This window comes from Ctenopharyngodon idella, chromosome 11 (genome assembly GCF_019924925.1).
Source record: "Ctenopharyngodon idella isolate HZGC_01 chromosome 11, HZGC01, whole genome shotgun sequence".
NCBI lineage: Eukaryota > Metazoa > Chordata > Actinopteri > Cypriniformes > Xenocyprididae > Ctenopharyngodon > Ctenopharyngodon idella.
In genome coordinates this window covers 12,680,571-12,701,975 of record NC_067230.1, presented here as the reverse complement: position 1 = coordinate 12,701,975, position 21,405 = coordinate 12,680,571, and the positions used below count along the sequence as shown (strand labels likewise).

At 37.3% G+C, this 21,405-nt stretch overlaps 1 protein-coding gene across 2 annotated transcripts; it reads left to right on the top strand.

Annotated features, from left to right (window-relative positions):
* Positions 1-1,591: 1,591 nt before the first annotated feature.
* Positions 1,592-16,683, top strand: mmp19 (matrix metallopeptidase 19). 2 transcript variants are annotated; one of them, XM_051913435.1, is made up of 9 exons: positions 1,592-1,920; positions 2,958-3,049; positions 4,409-4,542; positions 5,261-5,470; positions 7,173-7,418; positions 7,503-7,631; positions 7,755-7,919; positions 9,646-9,773; positions 12,048-16,683. In XM_051913435.1, exons 1-9 carry the CDS (start codon positions 1,645-1,647, stop codon positions 12,279-12,281), a joined length of 1,614 nt encoding a protein of 537 aa, XP_051769395.1. In that variant the 5' UTR covers positions 1,592-1,644; the 3' UTR covers positions 12,282-16,683. The 2 variants fall into 2 exon arrangements, with proteins under 2 accessions (XP_051769395.1, XP_051769396.1); XM_051913436.1 differs by lacking the exon at positions 2,958-3,049 and having other exon boundaries at positions 1,593-1,920.
* Positions 16,684-21,405: the final 4,722 nt, after the last annotated feature.

Genomic DNA, 21,405 nt, shown 5'->3' with positions numbered 1-21,405 from the left:
GGTTTTCATTGAAATGACTGCCTTAAAGCTTAAGTCAAACAAATGACTTGAGGGTTAATGGTCAGTCTCTCTTTGCCTGAATGAAACTAAATAAATATGTGGACATAACCTTTTACATTGGCAGAGCGCAAAGCTTTCCATGGTCTACACAGTCTTAACATGAGGACAGACTTTAACAAAATCCGTCTTGCTTTGGCGTTCAACAGCATTTGCTGAAACTTCCTGCCTTGTCAGCGGTGTTGTTACAGTAATATTACTTTTTGCAGTAACTAGTGTAACTAATTACTAACAATTCAATTCACATTTATTTGTATAGTGTTTTTCACAATTCATGTCGATTCAAAGCAGCTTTACAGAAAATGCATGTCAACATTACAAGTTAGAGTAATCTGTTATTAGAGGTGACTGTGTCCAAATTATGTAATTTCAGAAATGTACATATACAAATCATGCAGTTAGCTAACAATGTATTAATTTAAAGGGTTAGCACCCAAAAATAAAAATTCTGTCATTAATTACTCACCCTTATGTCGTTCCACACCCGTAAAACTGGAACAAAAATTAAGATATTTTTGATAAAATCCGATAGCTCAGTGAGGCCTGCGTTGCCAGCAAGACAATTAACACTTTCAATACCCAGAAAGCTACTAAAGACATATTTAAAACAGTTCATGTGTCTACAGTGGTACAACCTTAATGTTATGAAGCGACGAGAATACTCTTTGTGCGACAAAAACAAAATAACGACTTTATTCAACAATATCTAGTGATGGGCGTTTTTAAAACACTGCTTCGAAGCTTTATGAATCTTTTGTTTTGAATCAGTGGTTCGGAGTGCGTATCAAAATGCCAAAGTCATGTGATTTCAGTAAATGAGGCTTCGTTATGTCATAAGTCTTTCGAAATTTCAATGGTTCACCACTGGGGGGCGTGACTTTGGCAGTTTTATATGCGCTCCGAACCACTGATTCGAAACAAAAGATTTGTGAAGCTTCATGAAGCAGTGTTTTAAAATCGCCCATCACTAGGTATTTGTTGAATAAAGTTGTTATTTTGTTTTTTGGTGCACAAAAAGTATTCTCGTCGCTTCATAACATTAAGGTTGTACCAATGTAGTCACATGAACTGTTTTAAATACATCTTTAGTAGCTTTCTGGGTATTGAAAGTGTTAATTATCTTGCTGTCAATGGAGGCCTCACTGAGCCATTAGATTTTATCAAAAATATCTTAATTTGTGTTCTAAAAATGAACGAAGGTCTTACGGATGTGGAACGAAATGAGGGTGAGTAATAATGACCGAATTTTAATTTTTGGGTGAACTAGCCCTTTAAGTTAATGTAAATTTAAAGAGACAAAACTTAAAATTAAAAAATTAGAAAGTTCTAAATAATCATTAAGGTTAATTGATTTCAATTAATCTGTATAATTTAATTTCCCCCTACTCGTTCAAATAATTAGCCTAGTTTGAGCAGGTTTAAAGTGTGAACTGGAAATGTCACTCATATTTAAAACGGAAAAGGTGGCATGTCCGCAAAGTAAAAACAGATTACATAGCAACACACGTACTGAATCAAGGAATTTTCAAACTTCGCAAATTTGTGGCAACGATTCCAAGAACTTATAAACTAAGTTTATGAGGACTGATGTTGGTGTGTTGGTTATTTGGAGCAGCTCTCTCTGAAGACATACAGGAAGTGCATCATCTCTTCTTGTCTCGCTCTGCGCTCACAGTAAAACAACAAGACGCCACTGCGCGCGCTGGACTCAACTCCATTCAGCTCTACAGATCAAACCACTGGAGCTCTGTGCAGACTGGGATTATGGCTCAATGGTTGCAATATACAATATTGCTGACTGCTGTTTTACCTGCATGGTCATCTACTGAGACGAGCAGAAGACGAGAGTTCACAGAGGCACAGGTAACAAAAACCTGATTTAAATGCATGTTTATTTATGTATTTATTTTTTATTATTATTTGTTTATGTATTATGTCCTATTTAAAAATCGACAAACACGCTACCATCCTTATTGTTAACATTTATATAATTCGAACAACAAGAATTTTAAATATGTCGATACATTGATAAATACACTACACGTCTAAATAAGGATTAAAAAAAGAAAGCACTTTTGCTGGATGATTGCTGTTATAAATGTAGGCTACTTTTCATATACTTTAAAAAAAAAAAAATCGTCGGAGTGTTCTACTTTTTACACGAATCAAACAGCCAGACAACGCTAAAATATACAATACAGACTTAAAACCAAACCTAAGAATTCTGAATGAATCTTAAAGATTACGGGAAGTTAAACGAATATTGAGACCGTCGTAATATATTTTTGACCAAACTGTTCTGAAGCATTTGGGTCAAAATTCTGAATGTATTAGTCCTATCTATTAATACAATTAAAATGTAATTCATACAATGCCTTGTGTGGTGTGTATGAATTAGGCTACATTGCATTATAAATTTCTATGATGAGCATATCTTTAATCTTTTTTTTTAATTTTTTTTTTAATAAAAATTCATTTTAGCACGTGTTTTAAGCTAGATTTTTAAATTATATATATGTATGTGTGTGTGTGTGTGTGTGTGTGTGTGTGTTTTCGTTGTGTTCATCACTTGTGTTAACTGCTTTCAAAAATATGATAATTGTGGAAGTTTAGATTGAAGAATAGAATTCAGGGAAAAAAATTATCAAATTTAACAAAAAGATGTGAAGCAGGTGTTTGAAAGCAGCATGCTTCACAACTGAAGGAAACAAATATTTGTGTAATTGAATTTTTGACATTTCTTTTCCTAATATACACCCCTTGTGACTAGCCACAGTTTGCTGGTTTTTACAATACATCTTTCAATACATATTTTAACATTTTATAGTGCATGCATTTTAATTTTTGAATGATTAATGGGGTAATTTTTGTTAGACTGCAAATCTTTTCACATTTAATAGATATACCTGAGGCGGTTTGGATATCTAGATACTCCATTGAACCCAGAAGCTCAGAGAGATTCCAGTGAGTGGGATATGAAAGTGGCTGTTAGGTAAAATCAATGTTGTCATATATATATATATATATATAATATATATTACACTGATCAGGCATAACATTATGACCACCTTTGGTCCCCCTCTTACTGCCGAAACAGCCCTGACCCGTCGAGGCATGGACTCCACTAGACCCCTGAAGGTGTGCTGTGGTATCTGCACCAAGATGTTAGCAGCAGATCCTTTAAGTCCTGTAAGTTGCGAGGTGGGGCCTCCATGGATCGGACTTGTTTGTTCAGCACATCCCACAGATGCTTGATTGGATTGAGATCTGGGGAATTTGGAGGCCAAGTCAACACCTCAAACTCGTTGTTGTGCTCCTCAAACCATTCCTGAACCATTTTTGCTTTGTGGCAGGGTGCATTATCCTGCTGAAAGAGGCCGCAGCCACCAGGGAATACCGTTTCCATGAAAGGGTGTACGTGGTCTGCAACAATGCTTAGGTAGGTGGAACGTGTCAAAGTAACATCCACATGGATGGCAGGACCCAAGGTTTCCCAGCAGAACATTGCACAAAGTATCACACTGCCTCCGCCGGCTTGCCTTCTTCCCATAGTGCATCCTGGTGCCATGTGTTCCCCAGGTAAGCGCACGCACCCGGACATCCATGTAATGTAAAAGAAACCGTGATTCATCACATCAGGCCACCTTCTTTCACTGCTTTGTGGTCCAGTTCTGATGCTCACTGTTGGCGCTTTCGGCGGTGGACAGGGGTCAGCATGGTCACCCTGACTGGTCTGCGGCTATGCTACCCCATACGCAACAAACTGTGATGCACTGTGTATTCTGACACCTTTCTATCAAAATCAGCATTAACTTCTTGAGCAATTTGAGCTACAGTAGCTCGTCTGTTGGATCGGACCCCACGTGCATCAATGAGCCTTGGCCGCCCATGACCCTGTCGCCGGTTCACCACTGTTCCTTCATTGGACCACTTTTGATAGATTCTGACCACTGCAGACCGGGAACACCCCACAAGAGCTGCAGTTTTGGAGATGCTCTGACCCAGTCGTCTAGCCATCACAATTTGGCCCTTGTCAAACTTGTTTAAATCCTTACGCTTGCCCATTTTTCCTGCTTCTAACACATCAACTTTGAGGACAAAATATTCACTTGCTGAATAAAATATCACAACCACTAACAGGTGCCTTGATGAAGAGATAATCAGTGTTATTCACTTCACCTGTCAGTGCTCATAATGTTATGCCTGATCGGTGTATATGCATGCTCAAATGCTTGATTCTACTACAGTTTCTGAAGTGAATATTTTTGTGACTTGCTCCTAATTTAATCAAAATTGTTGAGGAACGCACTCACATTTTAATCTCCGTAATGTTGTGTCGTATTTGTAAAAGTCTCTTTCAGAGGGTGTCAGGGCTGTCAGTCACTGGAAATCTTGACAAAGCTACTCTTCTTAAAATGAGGCAGCCGCGGTGTGGTGTTGAGGACCCCTTCAACCAAAAGTCTTTCAAATACAGGCGATTTGGTGGTGGGTGCCTATACTTCCAGATTGTTTAATAATACAGTCCTTTATTACTAAATCAGTAACATTTCCTATGAAGTCTGTATTTAAATAAAAGGGTATTGCGATGCATGAACAATGCTTATCTGGACATTAACATCTGCACAGTATCTTAGTACACTTGTATGAATGAGTTATGCTGTTCCAGTCCTGAAAGCCAGCGTCAACACGCAACTGTGAGGCATTTATTAACTTATAATATAACATGGTGGACATGGTGTTCATCATGTGTTACTATTTCTAAAGGTTATAACAACATATAGGTAAGCATTACAACTGTTGTTATGATTATTTATGAGATGATACATGTTAAGAGAACCCTTAAACAATATAAATACAGGTTTCTTAGAGAATGTTACCAAAAAAATGTAATAAAAAGCGTTTTATTCTAATGCATTTTGTGTCTTACATGATGGACATTTGCATGAACTTGAATGTACATCCAAAATACTTAATTTTGTTTTCTTTTAATTAGCTGCTTACAAACTGACAAGATATAACCAGAATAAGTATGTGTAAAGTACAGACATTGGAATTGTGCTCATCTGCAACATTAGATAGTTTACAATCAATACAAAGAGATGTGTACACAATATAAATATAGGATAGAATGGAATGGTTGGCATAACCAAGTAATCAGCTTTGCCCTTTACATGAAGAAAACAGTTTCTTTCTTATTTTGTAGGATTTTGGCGAAAGAAAAACTTAACATATCGAATTTACAACCACACGCCAGATATGGGGAAAAGCGCAACACAGACAGCCATTCGCTCAGCCTTTAACTACTGGAGCGATGTCACGCCACTCAGCTTTAAAGAGGTTCACTATGGGCTTGCTGATATTAGAATCTCATTTCACAAGAGAGATGGCTGTCCTTCACCTTTTGATGGTCCTGGTAAGTAAGTCTCACTACATGAATTATATTATTTAATATAATAAAAATTAAAAAATTATATATTACATAAAATAATGGAACATAATACAATTAAATAGTGTTTTCATATATAGAACCTTTTAGGTGTTCTCATCATTTTATGGATTTAGTTTTAATGAATTAATTTTTTTTTCTCCCAAAAATGAAAATTCTGTCATTAATTACTCTCCCTCATGTCGTTCCACACCCGTAAGACCTTCATTCATCTTCAGAACACAAATTAGGATATTTTTGATAAAATCCGATGGCTCAGTGAGGCCTGCATTGACAGCAAGATAATTAACACTTTCAGATGCCCAGAAAGCTACTAAAGACATATTTAAAACAGTTCATGTGACTACAGTGGTTCAACCTTAATGTTATGAAGCGACGAGAATACTTTTTGTGCCCCCAAAAAACAAAATAATGACTTTATTCAGCAATTTTTAGTGATGGGCGATTTCAAAACACTGCTTCATGAAGCTTCAAAGCTTTACGAATCTTTTGTTTTGAATCAGTAGTTCGGAGTGTGTATCAAACTGCCAAAGTCACGTGATTTCAGTAAACGAAGCTTCGTTACGTCATATGTGTATCGAAATGTCAATGGTTCACCACTGGGGAGCGTGACTTTGGCAGTTTGATACGCACTCCAAACCACTGATTCAAAAAAAAAGATTCATAAAGCTTTGAAGGAATAGTTAATCTTGTTTCCATATTAGTTAATAGTAGTAGCTGAAGTGTTAAAGGATTAGTTTACTTCAGAATTAAACTTTCCTGATAATTTACTCACCCCCATGTCATCCAAGATGTTTATGTCTTTCTTTCTTCAGTTGAAATAAATTAAGGTTTTTGAGGAAAACATTACAGGATTTTTCTCCATATAGTGGACTTCAACGGCTACCAACGGGTTGAAGGTCCAAATGTCAGTTTCAGTGCAGCTTCAAAGGGCTTTAAACGATCCCAGCCGAGGAATAAGGGTCTTATCTAGTGAAACGTTCGGCCATTTTCTAAAATTTATTTACTTTTTAACCACAAATGCTTGTCTTGCACTGCTCTGCGATGCGCCACGCATTACGTAATCATGTTGGAAAGGTCACACGTGACGTAGGCGGAAGTAAGGACCCAGTGTTTACAAAGCGAACGTGCAAACGACCTTTACAAAATAACGGTAAAACAACAATGTTGGACAATTTTTAAGTTGTTTTTCGCCCTACCGCAGTACTTCCACCTACGTCACGAGTGACCTTTCCAACGTGATTACGTAATGCATGGAGAATCAATGTTTGTGGTTAAAAACTATATAAATGTTTATTTTTTTTTTAGAAAATGACCAATCGTTTCGCTAGATAAGACCCTTATTCCTCGTCTGGGATCGTGTAGAGCTCTTTGAAGCTGCACTGAAACTGACATTTGGACCTTCAGCCCGTTGAACCCCAGTGAAGTCCACTATATGGAGAAAAATCCTGGAATGTTTTCCTCAAAATCCTTAATTTCTTTTCAACTGAAGAAAGAAAGACATAAACATCTTGGATGACATGAGGGAGAGTAAATTATCAGGACATTTTAATTCTGTAGTGAACTAATCCTTTAATTTAGTGCTCATTTGTCCTGCATTACTTCCTGTATAGTTACCTATTAATGACACACCATTATTCTAAAGTGTTACCTAATACTCTTTTGTTAGGCCATGTTCTTGCCCATGCTGAAGCCCCTCCATCAGGAATAGTTCACTTTGATGAAGATGAATTCTGGACTGAAGGGAAGTATTTTGGTTCCAATCTACGTATTGTTGCGGCTCATGAGATCGGCCATGCTCTTGGCTTGGGACATTCTCAGTACAGCGGTGCTCTTATGGCAGCACACTACACTGGCTATCAAGCCAATTTTAGACTGCACATTGATGATATCAGAGGAATCCAAGCCATATATGGTGAGATAATCAAGTGACTTTTTAAATAAATGAATATTTGCCAATGGTTATAACTGCCAATGCTGATTACTCTTATGAATTCAGGTAAAAAGATCTCCAGTACAACCACTGCTGATGATATCTATGAGGTAATATATCCCACTACCATGGCCCCATTCCCCAGGAGTGATGTGCTAGATCCATGCAGTGCTAAACTTGATGCTATAATGCTGGGTGAGAAAACTGTGCTGTATAACAGTACACATGACCTCAGTTCATTCACGTTAAACAAATGCAGTAGATTTGCTTGTTCAATGGCTTAGACAGTGTACTAAAACATCAATTATTTGTTCCTAGGTCCCAGGCGTAAGACATATGCGTTTAGTGGGGATTATGTGTGGACGGTAACAGATACGGGCCATAACTCTCCAGTAAAAATAAGTCTGCTATGGAAGGGGCTGCCAGGAAACCTGAATGCAGCTGTATATTCCCCAAGAACCAACAAGACGTACTTCTTTAAAGGTAGATTATTATTCTCTGCACATAAAAATTGTTGGAATTGTATTGTAGCCATAATAATGAATGTAACAAGAGGAGCAGTTTACTCACAAAAGTGCACACTGTGGCAGCTGTAGTCCCACCTAACAGTTAAAACTTAAGTCAACTTGATTTAATTCATAACGCTTTATTGTAGCCAAAGGCAACAATGGCAAGGAACCAAAACTCTATCAGGTGATACACTGAGAAAAAAAAATGGTATAGAAACAATTTTCACTCAAAAATTGCTAGTAAATTACAAAGAAATGGCAAGTCAAATGTTGAATTAAACATGAAATTTTGAATGGCAAAAACTGAAATAGTATTTTCTTGTAAAATGTACTCTAATAATCTTTGTTTTATTAAAGGTACACTGTGTAACTTTTGGCTCTCTAGCGGTTAAAAAAGAAATCTGCATACATTTTGCAGAAGAACATTGTTTTTGAACATTGTTTTATTAAGCAGTAAGAAATTACTAGTCATCCAGCTTTTGATATCATCTATGTAGTCCATTAGTTTAGAGAACTGGTAGATTTCATTGGGCCTTGAGGAAATTAAACCACCTCCTTCAGTAGCTTGAAGGGTTAGTTCACCCAAAAATGAAATTTCTGTCATTAATTACTCACCCTCATGGCGTTCCAAGCCTGCAAGACCTTCGTTCATCTTCAGAACACAAATTAAGATATTTTTGATTAAATCCAAGAGATTTTTTTTAATCTCCCATAGAAAGCAACGAAATTACAACATTCAAGGTCCAGAAAATGGAAGTGGAACAGAGTTTTGCTTCAACCCTAACCTGAACAAGCCAATCAAGGGACCCTATCATACACCCGGTGCAATGTGGCACCAGACGCGACGCAAGTGTTTTTTGCTGGTTTCAGCCCGACGCAGTTATCATTTTCAAGTCCTGCACCATGTTGTTTAAATGGTAAATGCATTTGCGCCCATTTGTGCGCCCATGGGCGTGCTGGTCTGAAAATGAGGTGTGTTCAGGTGCATTGTTGGCGTGTTGCTATTTTGAGGCAACGGAAAACGACTGCGCTCATTGACCAACTGAAACCTGGTCTAAAGTCAATGGCGCAATATTTGTTTTGTTATTTAAAGAGCGCATTAGTAATATGCGGGTGCACAACGCACATACACTCTGCTTGTTACGCACACGGATGCGCAGCAGCACACAAACATGCCAAATATTAAAAATAAAAGGATTACAATGTAAAAGATTACTATTGTGTGCATAAAGATAAAAATGAAGGGCGTTAGACAGAGAGGTGACCAAGAACCTGATGGACACTGAACTTGAGCTCCAGAGATCATATGTGGAGATGAAAGAAACTTACAGAAGAACAACCATCACTGCAACACTCCACCAATCTGGGCTTTATGGTAGAGAGACCAAATAAATATATATTATGAGAAACATCATTTAGTTTGTTAGTTCATATCATGAGTTTTCATTCATTTGTCACATGACAGATGCAAAATAAATGAATTGTTCATGAACGATCATCACTACTTTTTGGGGGGGAAATGGAGGATCAAATAAAAATAATTGGTGTGGTAAATAAATACAGTAACATTATGCCACAAGTGCTGTTAATTGAGCTTAAATTGTACCAAATGCTGAATATTCCTTTAAAAGCACATCTTGTCTGATCTATTGCACAACTGCATATGGCTTTTCTTCTACCCACCTGCTTCTCTTTCTCAGGTGAAAAAGTCTGGAGGTTCACAAATTACCGCCTTGACTATCGATACCCTAAACCACTAAAAAGAATCCCTGCCAACATCGACGCTGCTTTGTATTATGAGAAGAACAAGAAAATCTTCTTCTTTAAGGTATAGTGAGATTTTAACATTGTTATACACAACCTATGCTTAAGAGAAAAAAATCTTAAGTCCTCATGTCTGTAAAAAGTTCTCTCTATATAAACAAACTCTTTTGTTGATACATATTTTCCATTTGCAGTAGGTCAGTGGTTCTCAGCTCCATTCATGAGGACCTACAGCACTACACAATTTTGTCTTGTCTTATTTACACCAGATTCAAATCATCAACTTGTTAGCAGAGATTTGCATGAACTGAACTAAGGGTGCATTTACATGACAACAATGTACTAAAAACGGAAAGATGACAATGTTATCAAAAAGAACCCTGTTCACACGGATCTGCGAAAATGACTGAAAATGCTGTACAATGCATGCCAGGCCAGTAGTTGGCGATGTCACTTTGTAAAGAAACGCCTGTGCACATACGCAATCTTTTACAGAGCTTTCGCGCCAAACGCGCATACCTATAGACTGAACACAATACGCATGTGCATGCCGTCACCATTTTCACAGATCTGCGTTTTTGCAGTTTACACGGAGACGACAACGGTATCGTTTTCAAAAACTTGCACTTTGAAGCACAATGTTCTCTCACCATTCCTGATTTCTAACACACACTCATAGCATTCGGCGCTGTCCTGAGGCTGTCAGAGCCAAAACGAAAGCTGCTGCTCTCTGTCTCCAGTCACGTTCATATGTAAATTGCGTGAGCTTATTTTGTCCATTAGATCGAAAGATCTGGAAAAGCCCCTACATATATCCGGCCATAGACGCTCCCCTCAAAGAAATCAGAACAGAAGTGGTTGAAAGTGGACAAAAGAGATGGATTAACACACCAGGTGTAAACTAGTATGCATCTCCCTCATCTACTTGTGATCCCATCGACAAAAACTCATCTTAATACCAGGTGGAAAGAGATCAGCACAAGACCAGGACAGAATCACGTCTTCATCATTGGCCCTGTTTTCACCTGGTGCGTTTTGGTCAAAACAAGCTTGCGCAATTTACATATGAACAAGGCTGTAACCATGTCTTGAACATTGGGGGGATCTTTTTTTTTATTTTTATAAAGCATAAAGAAACAAAATAGTGAAGGATATCAGATATATACAAATGCTATATCAGATATGTACAATAACAATTGTAGAAAAAAAATATTATGATGTCCAGATATAAATTTCAATAGTATATTGAGAACAATATATTGTTAGTTCTGAGATTCTTCAATTTAGTGAACAAATAGTACCCTAGTGGTCTGGTGGTAGAATTTTCATTACGGCATCAAAGGTTCCGTGTTTTAATTCGCCCTCGTATAGTTTTTTTTTTTTCTCATTAAAATCAAAGATGTCTATCAATGGTTGTGTATCAAGAGCAGGGACACGTTTGTGTGCATTTGTTTTGCGATTTTACCGGAAAGAATTGAACCTCCGCAACGGCGTTAATCGATCGATTGACGCGCTCGTCTGTGCTGTGAAGACTTTGTGCACGAGCAAAAAGAGAACGTAAACCCTGCCTACTTTGATTTGATTGGACATCTCAATCATTTTAACATTGATGAGTGCTCTTAGACCGCTGAGGCAGACCAGACTAAAAATATAACTTTTAAACCTTTTTGTCATCCTAACAACATACAGAGTGCTGTAATGAAGGACAGCAGAGAAGTGCAAGAATTTCAAATATTGGGTGGGGACGATTTGGCCATTTCTAATTATTGGGGGGGACTTGGTTACGGCCCTGCATATGAACGCTATCAGAGATGACGGAAAAACATACAGAGTGCAGCTTTCGTTTCTGCTCTGACTGCCGCAAGACCGTCCGAATGCTGTGAGTGTGTGTTAGAAATCAGGAATGGTGAGAGAACATTGTGCTTGGTACATTTTTCATCTTCAAACCAAACTTGCATCTTCAGCCGACGAAGTTTAATTCCCATCTGGCTAGCGCACTTCCCAGAAGCGTAGGTGGTCTTTTACACTGTTTGAACGCATTCGATCACATGACGAAACTATGTGTTTCAGTCTACCTCTGGTCGAAAGTAGACAAGCTCAAGACGTTTTACACCCCATTTACACCTGTATTTCACATCATCCACTTGTGATCCGATCGCATATTAATACCAGGTGGAAACAGGGCCTATAAAGGAAGTACAAAATGAGTCATTTTGCTATCTTGGTTTCAATAAAAACTGTTAACTTACAGTATGTTTTATAGTACAATGATTTCTTATATTGTATGTCAAAAGAAGAAATTTTGATTTCTTAATTCATTTAATCATTTATTTTTCAGGGCTCAGGCTATTGGCAGTGGGATGAGATGGTTTATAATGACCTCAGCATTTATCCCAAACCCATTTCCCGTCTGTTTACTGGCATCCCATCAAATCCTGATGCAGCTTTCACATGGACCAATGGGAAGATGTATTTCTTCAAGGGCGACAGGTACTGGCGCGTGAATGAGCAGCTATCTGTTGATTCTGGATATCCGCTCAGCAAGCGTGTCCGCTGGATGAGATGCAGCTAATCTGCTCCATTGTTTTCCTTTAAACTCAGTGAATGTTTAAAGCTACCCTATGCAATTTTTGACCCTCCGCTTCGCTACACCCACAGCCAAAGCTTCTTTTCTCTCCTTTTCTCATATGATCTGACATGCATGGGTGAATGATGTATGTATGTATGTATGTATGCAATTTCCTGCGTAGTCCATCCTAACAGCTCTAAATTATAATGATTAATGTAGATTTATCAAAGTGTATTTGAGTAAAGACGTGTTTTGGAAGATTAATTTTTTTGCTCTCTCTCATTAATTACCTTTTGCTATTTATTATCAAAAAAGTTAGATAGTTAACTTATCATTTTTGTCTTTCACAATGGCTGATGCTTTCATTTCTTTGATGAAGACACAAGATACAGAATACTGAAGTTCGTCATGAAGTCTGTTAAAGCTACAATTGAGAATAAACTAAGAGAGCTGAATTCATTTGAGCATCTGCATTTTGCATCATGCACGTTTTATTGTATGTACTGTATGTCTTAAAGAAGGCCTAAATGTTTTCATTTCACCAAGTAACTATACATACTGTACAGTGCATTTTTCACGTTATGTTGCAGACGTACAGTCTTATGTTACTAAGTTACTAAATTACTCTACACCCCATAATGACAAAGTTAAAACTGATTTGTGATAACATTGTTTATTAAAATAAAAAATAAAAAACCCTATGATAATTGCATTGCTTAAGTATTCAGACCCTTTCCTGTGATGCCTAAATTTTAGCTCAGAAGCATTCCCATTTCTCTGGATCATCTTTGATATGTTTCTACACTTTGACTGGAGTTAACCTGTGCCAAAATTAAATTGATTAGACATTATTTAGCAAAGCAGTGGTTCTCCTGGCATCCCATTGCTCTGCACACTCTCTTATCTGACACACTCAGGCCTTGTCCACACTAAGGCCCTGTTTACACTAGTGCGTTTTCCATTTTAACACAGTGTTTTAAAATGAAAATGATCCTCGTCCATACTGGCATTTCCACTGCATTTCAGAAACAATGTCCATCCACACTAAATGACCAAAAATGCATGTCACATGACCTTTCATGCACACTGGTCATGGGCGTACAAATGTAAACAGCTGCTGATTGCTCTAATAATAGCTTACCTCTTGCGCATGTAGGCAGCTGCAGTATTATAAAATGCAGAGTTTAACTGCACAATGGCTGCTAAATAGGACCACAAAGTCAGCAAAGCTTGCAGTTCCGTCTCCATGTTATTGTTTATACCATCGCCGAGGGTGTGTTTCCCAAAGGCATTGTAAGTTGATCATATAGATATGATTAAATCTGGGCTTACATTGCTTTTGGGAAACGCAGCTCTGGTCTGTTATTGTCGTGTTCCGGTAGCGTAATGAGGGCAGCCACGCCTTCGTTTTCAAAAGTCTCAGTTTTTGTCCGTTCACACTGAAACTCAACCCCGGAGTTTACAAACTAAAACAAACTAAATCTCACAATTGTTGTCCTGTGGCAAAACATGAGAGCATTTGCGTTTTAGTCCAAACATATAATGGTGAGACCTGGATGCATCACTGAACTGTCAGATGTTTTGCTAAAGAACCAAATAAAACCAAATAATTCCCTAAAGTACTTTCCAAAACCCTCTAACCTAACGAAAGAAAACCCGAATTCTTCGGCATATTCAACGCCCTAAAACCTACTCTAACTAAGAAAACAAAAATACAAGAAGTGGCGCACACTTCTTACCTAGTAAGAAGTCTAACACTTCACATTACTACGTGCGCAGTGTAAATCGCGCGATCTGCTTACCTGTTCCCTTTTCCCCTGTAAAGAAACATAACCTCAGTACATTGGCATAAATCACAAGTACAGTTAAAGCTGCAAGCAGCATTTATCGGGGTTCAAGCTTTAAGGCCTTTAAGCACATATGCGTAAAAAGATATTAAGTTTTATTTAGCAAGCATATAAGCACTTAGCTCATATATGGAAAAGACCATTTACAGCCAATTCAGGCAATTTACTAAGGAAAAATATGTTTTTAAAGGCTTTTTGACAATGGTCCGATCTCCACCCCTTTTTTTTTTTTGGTGTCTTCAGAGTGTGTCCATACATATGTGTGTCAAATTTGGTGAAAATATCTGATTGGAATAACTTGGATTTTTTTTTTTGCCACTTCCTATCAAAATTTTGACATTTGGCCTGGGGCATTTAGTTAACGAGCTATGGTTCCGTGTTTCCTAACGGTTTCGAAGATATTTGCAAAAGTTTTTTATACGCTAAATCACAACGTTGCACAAACCATAAGGCGAAACCTAACATGTTTGGTATTGTTGGACTCGGCAAGGATTCTGGAGTCTAAGGACATGACTCCCGTGGTCCACAACCAAAGTTATATACATTTTCAGTCAAAACAGGCAATTTACCATTGAAAATATACGGTTTTTAAGGCTTTAACAGTTATAGCACCACCTATGGACCGATCTCCATAAAAGTTGGCATGCTTCTTTAGAGTCATATGCTGCATGTGCTCACTTAATTTCGTGAAGTTTTTTAAGTTTTCGTTAAGATTTATTGGCTTTTGAGAATATTTTGCCACGCCCATTTAATAAATGACCCTGTTATACAATATATGACAATATATAACAGATATGTTTTGAGAATGGCGGAAGCGACAGCACATAATAAAGCCATTTTCCTTAAATGCTAACTCGCTTCTGGGTTTTTCCAACAAAAACACGTCATCCCTGAGGTACTGTATTAGTCTCATTCGTTTGCAGGGTCCTCTTCATCTGCGTTATCGGCACACACACTTTGGATTTGGCACAGGTTTTACACCAGATGCCCTTCCTGACGCAACCGAGTGCTGAACCGTGGACACAATCACACTCACACGGCCAATTTGGCATACCCGATCCACCTAACCTGCATGTCTTTGAACTCACAGTGACCCAGCCAGAGCTGGACATGAACCCAATCAAACATCTCTGGAGAAACCTGAAAATGTCTGTCCACCAACAGTCCTCATCCAATCTGACGGAGCTTGAGTGGATCTACAGAGAAGAATGGCAGAAAATCCCTAAATGCAGATGTGCAAAACTTGCTGCATCTTCAAACTGACTCAAGGCTGTAATCGCCACCAAAGGCGCTTCAACTCGAGTAAATACTAAGGGGTCTGAATACTTATGCAATGTAATTTTTCCAATTATTTCTTTATAATAAATTTGCAAAGTTATCACAAAACAGTTTTTTTGCCTATAGTCATTATGGGGTATGGAGTGTGGATTGAAGTGGAAAAAAGTAATTTAGTATAAAGCTGCAACATAAAATTTACATACACCTTGCAGAATCTGCACATTTATTTGAACAAAATAAAATGGATCATAAAAATTATTTTTTATTTAGTACAGTCCTGAAAAAGATATTTTATATAAAGGATATTTACATATAGTCCACAAGACAAAATAGTAGTTGAATTTATGAAAATGACCCCTTTCAAAAGTTTACACGCCCTTGATTCTTAATACTGTTTGTCGATCCATTTTTGTTTTGTGATGGTTGTTCATGAGTCCCTTGTTTGTCCTGATCAGTTAAACTGCCCAACGTTCTTCAGAAAAATCCTCCAGGTCCTGCAGATTACTTGGTTTTCCAGCATCTTTTGCATATTTGAACCCTTTCCAGCAGTGACTGTATGATTTTGAGATCCGTCTTTTCACAATTGAGAGATTTATACACAACTATACAAAAGGTTCAAACATTCCCTGATGTTTCAGAAGGAAACACGATGCATTAAGAACCAGGGGGTGAAAACTTGAATTTGAAGATCAAAGTAAATTTTATCTTCTGACAAATGTGAGTATCTTCTGTAGCTTCCGAGGGGCGGTACTAAATTAAAAAAAAATATGATCTTTAAACAAAATAAGAGAAATTTACACATCTTAATTCTATTCACCAGCTCTCACCCCCTGCCTCTTTGTTCATGTGTTCAATTGAATTGCTTGGAAATATGTTCTGTGTTTCTTTGTGTAGTTGTATTTTCATTGAGTTATTTTATACACCACACACAGCGATGTGTTATGTTGAGTTCCTTGAATAAATATTTTTATGTTGTAACCCCATTTTAACAGAACAAATATCCAATATATTGTGTAAATAAGATTTGATTGTATTGTTTAAGAGATCAGAACAGCAGCTCAAGGGACAATTTGTACAGTTTGATTTGTTTCATGCCTCCTCAATACAATCAAGCAAATCAACTTGGATGGATAGTTACTCAACAGGCCCTTATTACTTATGATTTGTTAGGAGAAATTAAAGATTTCATATTGATTTTGGGTTCTTTTTTATATTAGTTAGCCTGGTGCACTCTTTAAAAATCTTTGACATAATTTAATAAAACAGAACGGCTCCCTGCATTTCTACACATTACATGTACAGAATATAATATGTGGTTATTAGGAATAAACTAAACAAAACCATTTCATTTGCAGAAACGTTTGCTTCTTTACTACTGCATTGTATATTGTATTTATACCGTATACTAAGATGCTTCATATAAAAGAAATGACCAAAATAATTTATCACTAGGTCATCTTCATCTATTCAAACACACTGACTGTAGTTATTAATTTCTCACAATTCTGACCTTTTTCTCACAATTTTGAGTTTATTTCTCACAATTCTAACACTTTTCTTACAATTCCAAGTTTATATCTCACAATTCTGAGTTTATCTCAGAATTCTGACTTTTTTCCTCGCAATTTTGAGTTTATAATCTCACAATTCTGACTTTTTTCCTCACAACTGAGTTTATATCTTACAATTCTGACTTTTTCTCACAATTCTGACCTTATTTTTTAACAAATCTGACTTTTTTTTCTCACAATTTTGAGTTTATATCTTAAAATTCTGACTTTTTTTTTCACAATTCTGACCTTATTTTTCACAATTTTGGCTTTTTTCTCACAATTTTGTTTATATCTTGCAATTCTGATTTTTCTGTCATAATTTTGAGTTTATTTCTCACAGTTCTTTTTGTCTCACAATTCCAAGTTTATATATCACAATTTTGAGTTTATCTCAGAATTCTGACTTTTTGTTACAATTTTGAGTTTATATCTCACAATTCTGACTTTATTTCTTGGAATTCTGAGTTTATAACTTGCAATTGTGAGGGGAAAAGTCTTTTTTTTTTTTAGATATAAACTCACAATTATGGTACAATTACGATAAAAGTCACACTTACCTTTTTTATTTTTTATTCTGTGGCAAAAACAAGCTTCCATACTGCTCAGATAACACATTTCATTTGTATATTATTGGTCTTGTATTCATCACTCTTATGGCTGGAGTACTTGCACACCTTCTACACAAGTGTCCTGAAGCAAACCACAGCTGACAGCTTATAGTCAAATATTTCACTGCTTCTCTTTCCCTTAAATCTTATGATAGCCCTTTGTGAAACTGTGACCATAAAGTGTTGATTGACTCTTTGTTTGTTTTATGAAAATTACACCCACAAATGATGATCTGATATCTATGACACATTTGAAACTCAGTCCTTTCTCTAATTACTTCACATGAATGTTTATGTTGCACAAACCCACAACATGTGTGGGCTGTTTCTTCACACTGAGTTGTCAGCGCCTGAAGCAGACTGAGTTGCTCATGGGAGAAAAAGAGAAAACTTCACAAACCTGGGAACTTCAAGAGCAAGTTTGTTCAAGCCGAATTCACACATCAGCTACTGAAATGTGCTAAAGTTTTGAGTTCAAGATTATGTATTCCAAGATGCCGCCAACATCCATTACAAATGGCTGTATACCAGGTCACATTTAATGCTATTGTGCACATAAAAGGTCACGTATAAGGCACTGTGAACAAGGAAATCAATTAAGAATTAGATTATTTTACCAAGATTGAAGTCTCGAGATCTCCATGAAGAAGAATAAAGACATGTTTCTCAAATTCTTCTGAAATCTGTAACTTGCAACACCTACATATACTACAACTCTATGATTTAACTGGAACTGTTATAATAGTGTGGCCAGATTCACTGCTTATGGCAGCACAAAGTCCGCAAACCCTACTGCCAAGGATTTACTAAACACGCATGGAAAAATTAGCCATGAAAAGTCAGTCAGTTATTTTGCGGCTGATCTCATTGCATTTATAGGAGTTTTTCTTTCAGATGCAAACTTTATGGGAGGAAAGTATTTAAAGGGGTGGTTGATTATGATTTCACTTCTTTAACTTAGTGTGTAATGTTGCTTCTAGAGCATAAACAGCACCTGCAAAGTTACGATGCTCAAAGTTCAATGCAAAGGGAGATATTTTTTAAAGAATTCTCTGTTTAAGGACTACAACAAACGGCTGGTAAGGACTACAACAAGCTTCTTCCCAGGTTAGTCACACCCTCAAGCCATCCTTGGTGTATATGACTCTTCTTTCTGATGAATGCAATCTGAGATATTTTAATAAATATCCTGATGCATCCGAGCTTTATAATGGCAGTGAACAGGGCTCACGAGTATGAGCTTAAGAAAGTGTCTCCATCCACATCCATCCATCATAAACATACTCCACACAGCTCCGGGGGGTTAATAAAGGCTATCTGAAGTGAAACGAAGTATTTGTGTAAAAAAAAATATCCATATTTAACAAGTTATGAAGTATAACTTCCGCCAGCCCGCCTTCCGTATTGAAGTTACAAAGAAAGTGTAAACTGGCGTCGCGTCAATTACTCTTTTTCCTTAAGTTGAATAGGGAAGGCGTAGGATGTAGCGTATGCTTTATAAACTGCAAGAGTTTTACACTTTCATCCTACGTTGAATATGAAAGGCGGTCTGGCAGAAGCTACATATTTTACTTCTTTACTTTTACATTAAATAAAACTTCCCAGCAGGTTGAGTCAAACATTTAACCCAACTTGGGTTATTTTTAACCCAGCATTTTTTAGATTGTAAACACTGTCTACAGCGACACCTGCAGGTATAATTACAGCAGAACGCCACATCTCTCTTGCCTCCCCTGAACCCACTGACTTTTAACAGACCCCCCAAAGCATGTGGTGGGTTTGATGGGTACCCATAAATGCACCAGATTTTTCATATCAACAGAAAAATACTGGGATAACCTGGTTTCTTTTGGGACCCCCTGCTTCGCAGAATAGTTAATGATATGCTAAAGCCCGCCCGCACGTTGATGGGATTGGTTGCAACATAGGCCTATTTGTGACGTAGAGAACACCAGTGATTTTGTGAGACTGTCTTTTTTTTTTAAGGAGAAAATACTCAGCAATGGTGTTGACTTATGAATTTGCACATGGTTTGTCTTAAAGCATATTAAAAACACCACATAGACATATAAACAACATTAAACACTTGATTTTCACCACAGGGCTCTTTAAGAGAGTATCTGTGCATCTGGGATTCCTCACCCAGGCCGACCTATCTACGGTTCCTGTTTGTTTGGGACCTGGTGTGTTTGGGACCATAAAATTATTCATTCCAGGTTTACGTGTTTTCTTTCCACGTTGTTCTTTTTAATCATTGTTTCAAAACGCATAATTTGAACACATTGTGAGAGCATTTGATTTAATCACCAGAACACAATAGTATCTTCTTTCAATTTAGAACTTTTAACAGTCAGTTCATTCAGCAGCAAACAATGCAAAATACATGTTTCAAATCAGCCTTGTTGCTAAAAATAAAGATGCTACAGAAACATTACAATACTCTTATTATGTAACAGATCCATAATGTTTGTAATAGAAATTCTCCAGTGCATTTTCAATATGTGTGGTGAAGTTATGACACGACCATGAGGTTTTGTGCTGGAGCCTAGAACAGAGTTTGCTGCCAATGCAGTTAATGTTCTCACTGTACCATATGACTGAATCTGTACTGTAGTTGACCTAGGATTTACATATTATTGACATAACTGTACAATTGTAAAATTGAGAGAATTAAGAGCCAAAAGGGACAAATGAGTTTCAATGATTTCATCTGACTAGACAAACATCATTCAAATGTTAGTGAAGGGCACATAGAGTTTTAGAAGGCATTTTTCAATATTCTGTGTCAAAACTTTGGTGTCCTTGCAAAACTGCTCTTGTTTAACCAGTGCTAAAAATGCAACATCTCTGAGAGCAGCTTACATTAAACAAGAGCCACAGTGTTTGATTTCATTCCATCATGCTTTCATGATGCAGTCACACAACTGTCTTCATAAAGAACTCTAAAGAACCATATATAAATACATATATAAATGACAATGTGTTATCATTATCATAACAAATGTTGTTTCTAATCAATGGTTCTCAACCAATACTTTTACATTTTTAAAAGGGACCTAATATACAAAATTCACTTTTACATGGTGTTTGAACATGTTGGCAGTGTGTGTACACAACCACTTTATAATGCCAGTCCTCTTTTTTCAATCCCCATAATTCATAAGCTGTGTCTCAGAACAAGCTGTTTGAAGATTCTAGCAATGTGACGTCACATTGCACAGGCCCCGCCCACGACTGCTGTACACAGTGTTTCTCTGAAGGGCTCATGAATTATATATATATATAATAGAACAAAACACAACCATAGGGTCGTAACACCGCCCCCTCTCATTCACTGATGCACTGCCTGCTATCTGCTCACATGCTCTGACAATAATAGCTTTGTAGAATACTTTATAATATTTTATTTTGATAATTGGTCGAAAAATAATAATTTTAAATCTGATTGTGTTGTATAGAACTGAATGTATAATAATATATTGATATATTGATATTGTTGCTTCCTCAGGGGACAAAGCAGGCACAGGTGCTTCCTGGGTAGGCAGGGAGCATGGGTGCTTCCTATTGTAATGAGGTGGGCACAGGTGCTTCCTCAGAGGATGTGGTGGGCAGGCAAATGTGCTTCTTGGGCAGGCAATGGGCATAGGTGCTTCCTCTTGGGACAAGTTGGGCACAGGTGCTTTTTTTAGGGGACACAGTGGGCACTGATGTTTCCTCTGGGGATGAGGCAGGCACAGATGCTTCCTCTGGGGATGTAGTGGGCACTAGTGCTCCTTTTGGTGTCCTGGTATGCAAAGGTGGTCACTTTGGGAAGGGGAAGGGTGTCAAGATGACATCACTT

Excerpts from the sequence above, each read along its gene's own strand:
- mmp19 (XM_051913435.1), top strand. The coding sequence starts at position 1,645 with ATGTTGGTGTGTTGGTTATTTGGAGCAGCTCTCTCTGAAGACATACAG. Across the intron at positions 1,921-2,957 it reads GAGAGTTCACAGAGGCACAG|ATATACCTGAGGCGGTTTGG; the intron begins GTAACAAAAACC and ends CACATTTAATAG. Across the intron at positions 3,050-4,408 it reads GATATGAAAGTGGCTGTTAG|TCTCTTTCAGAGGGTGTCAG; the intron begins GTAAAATCAATG and ends TATTTGTAAAAG.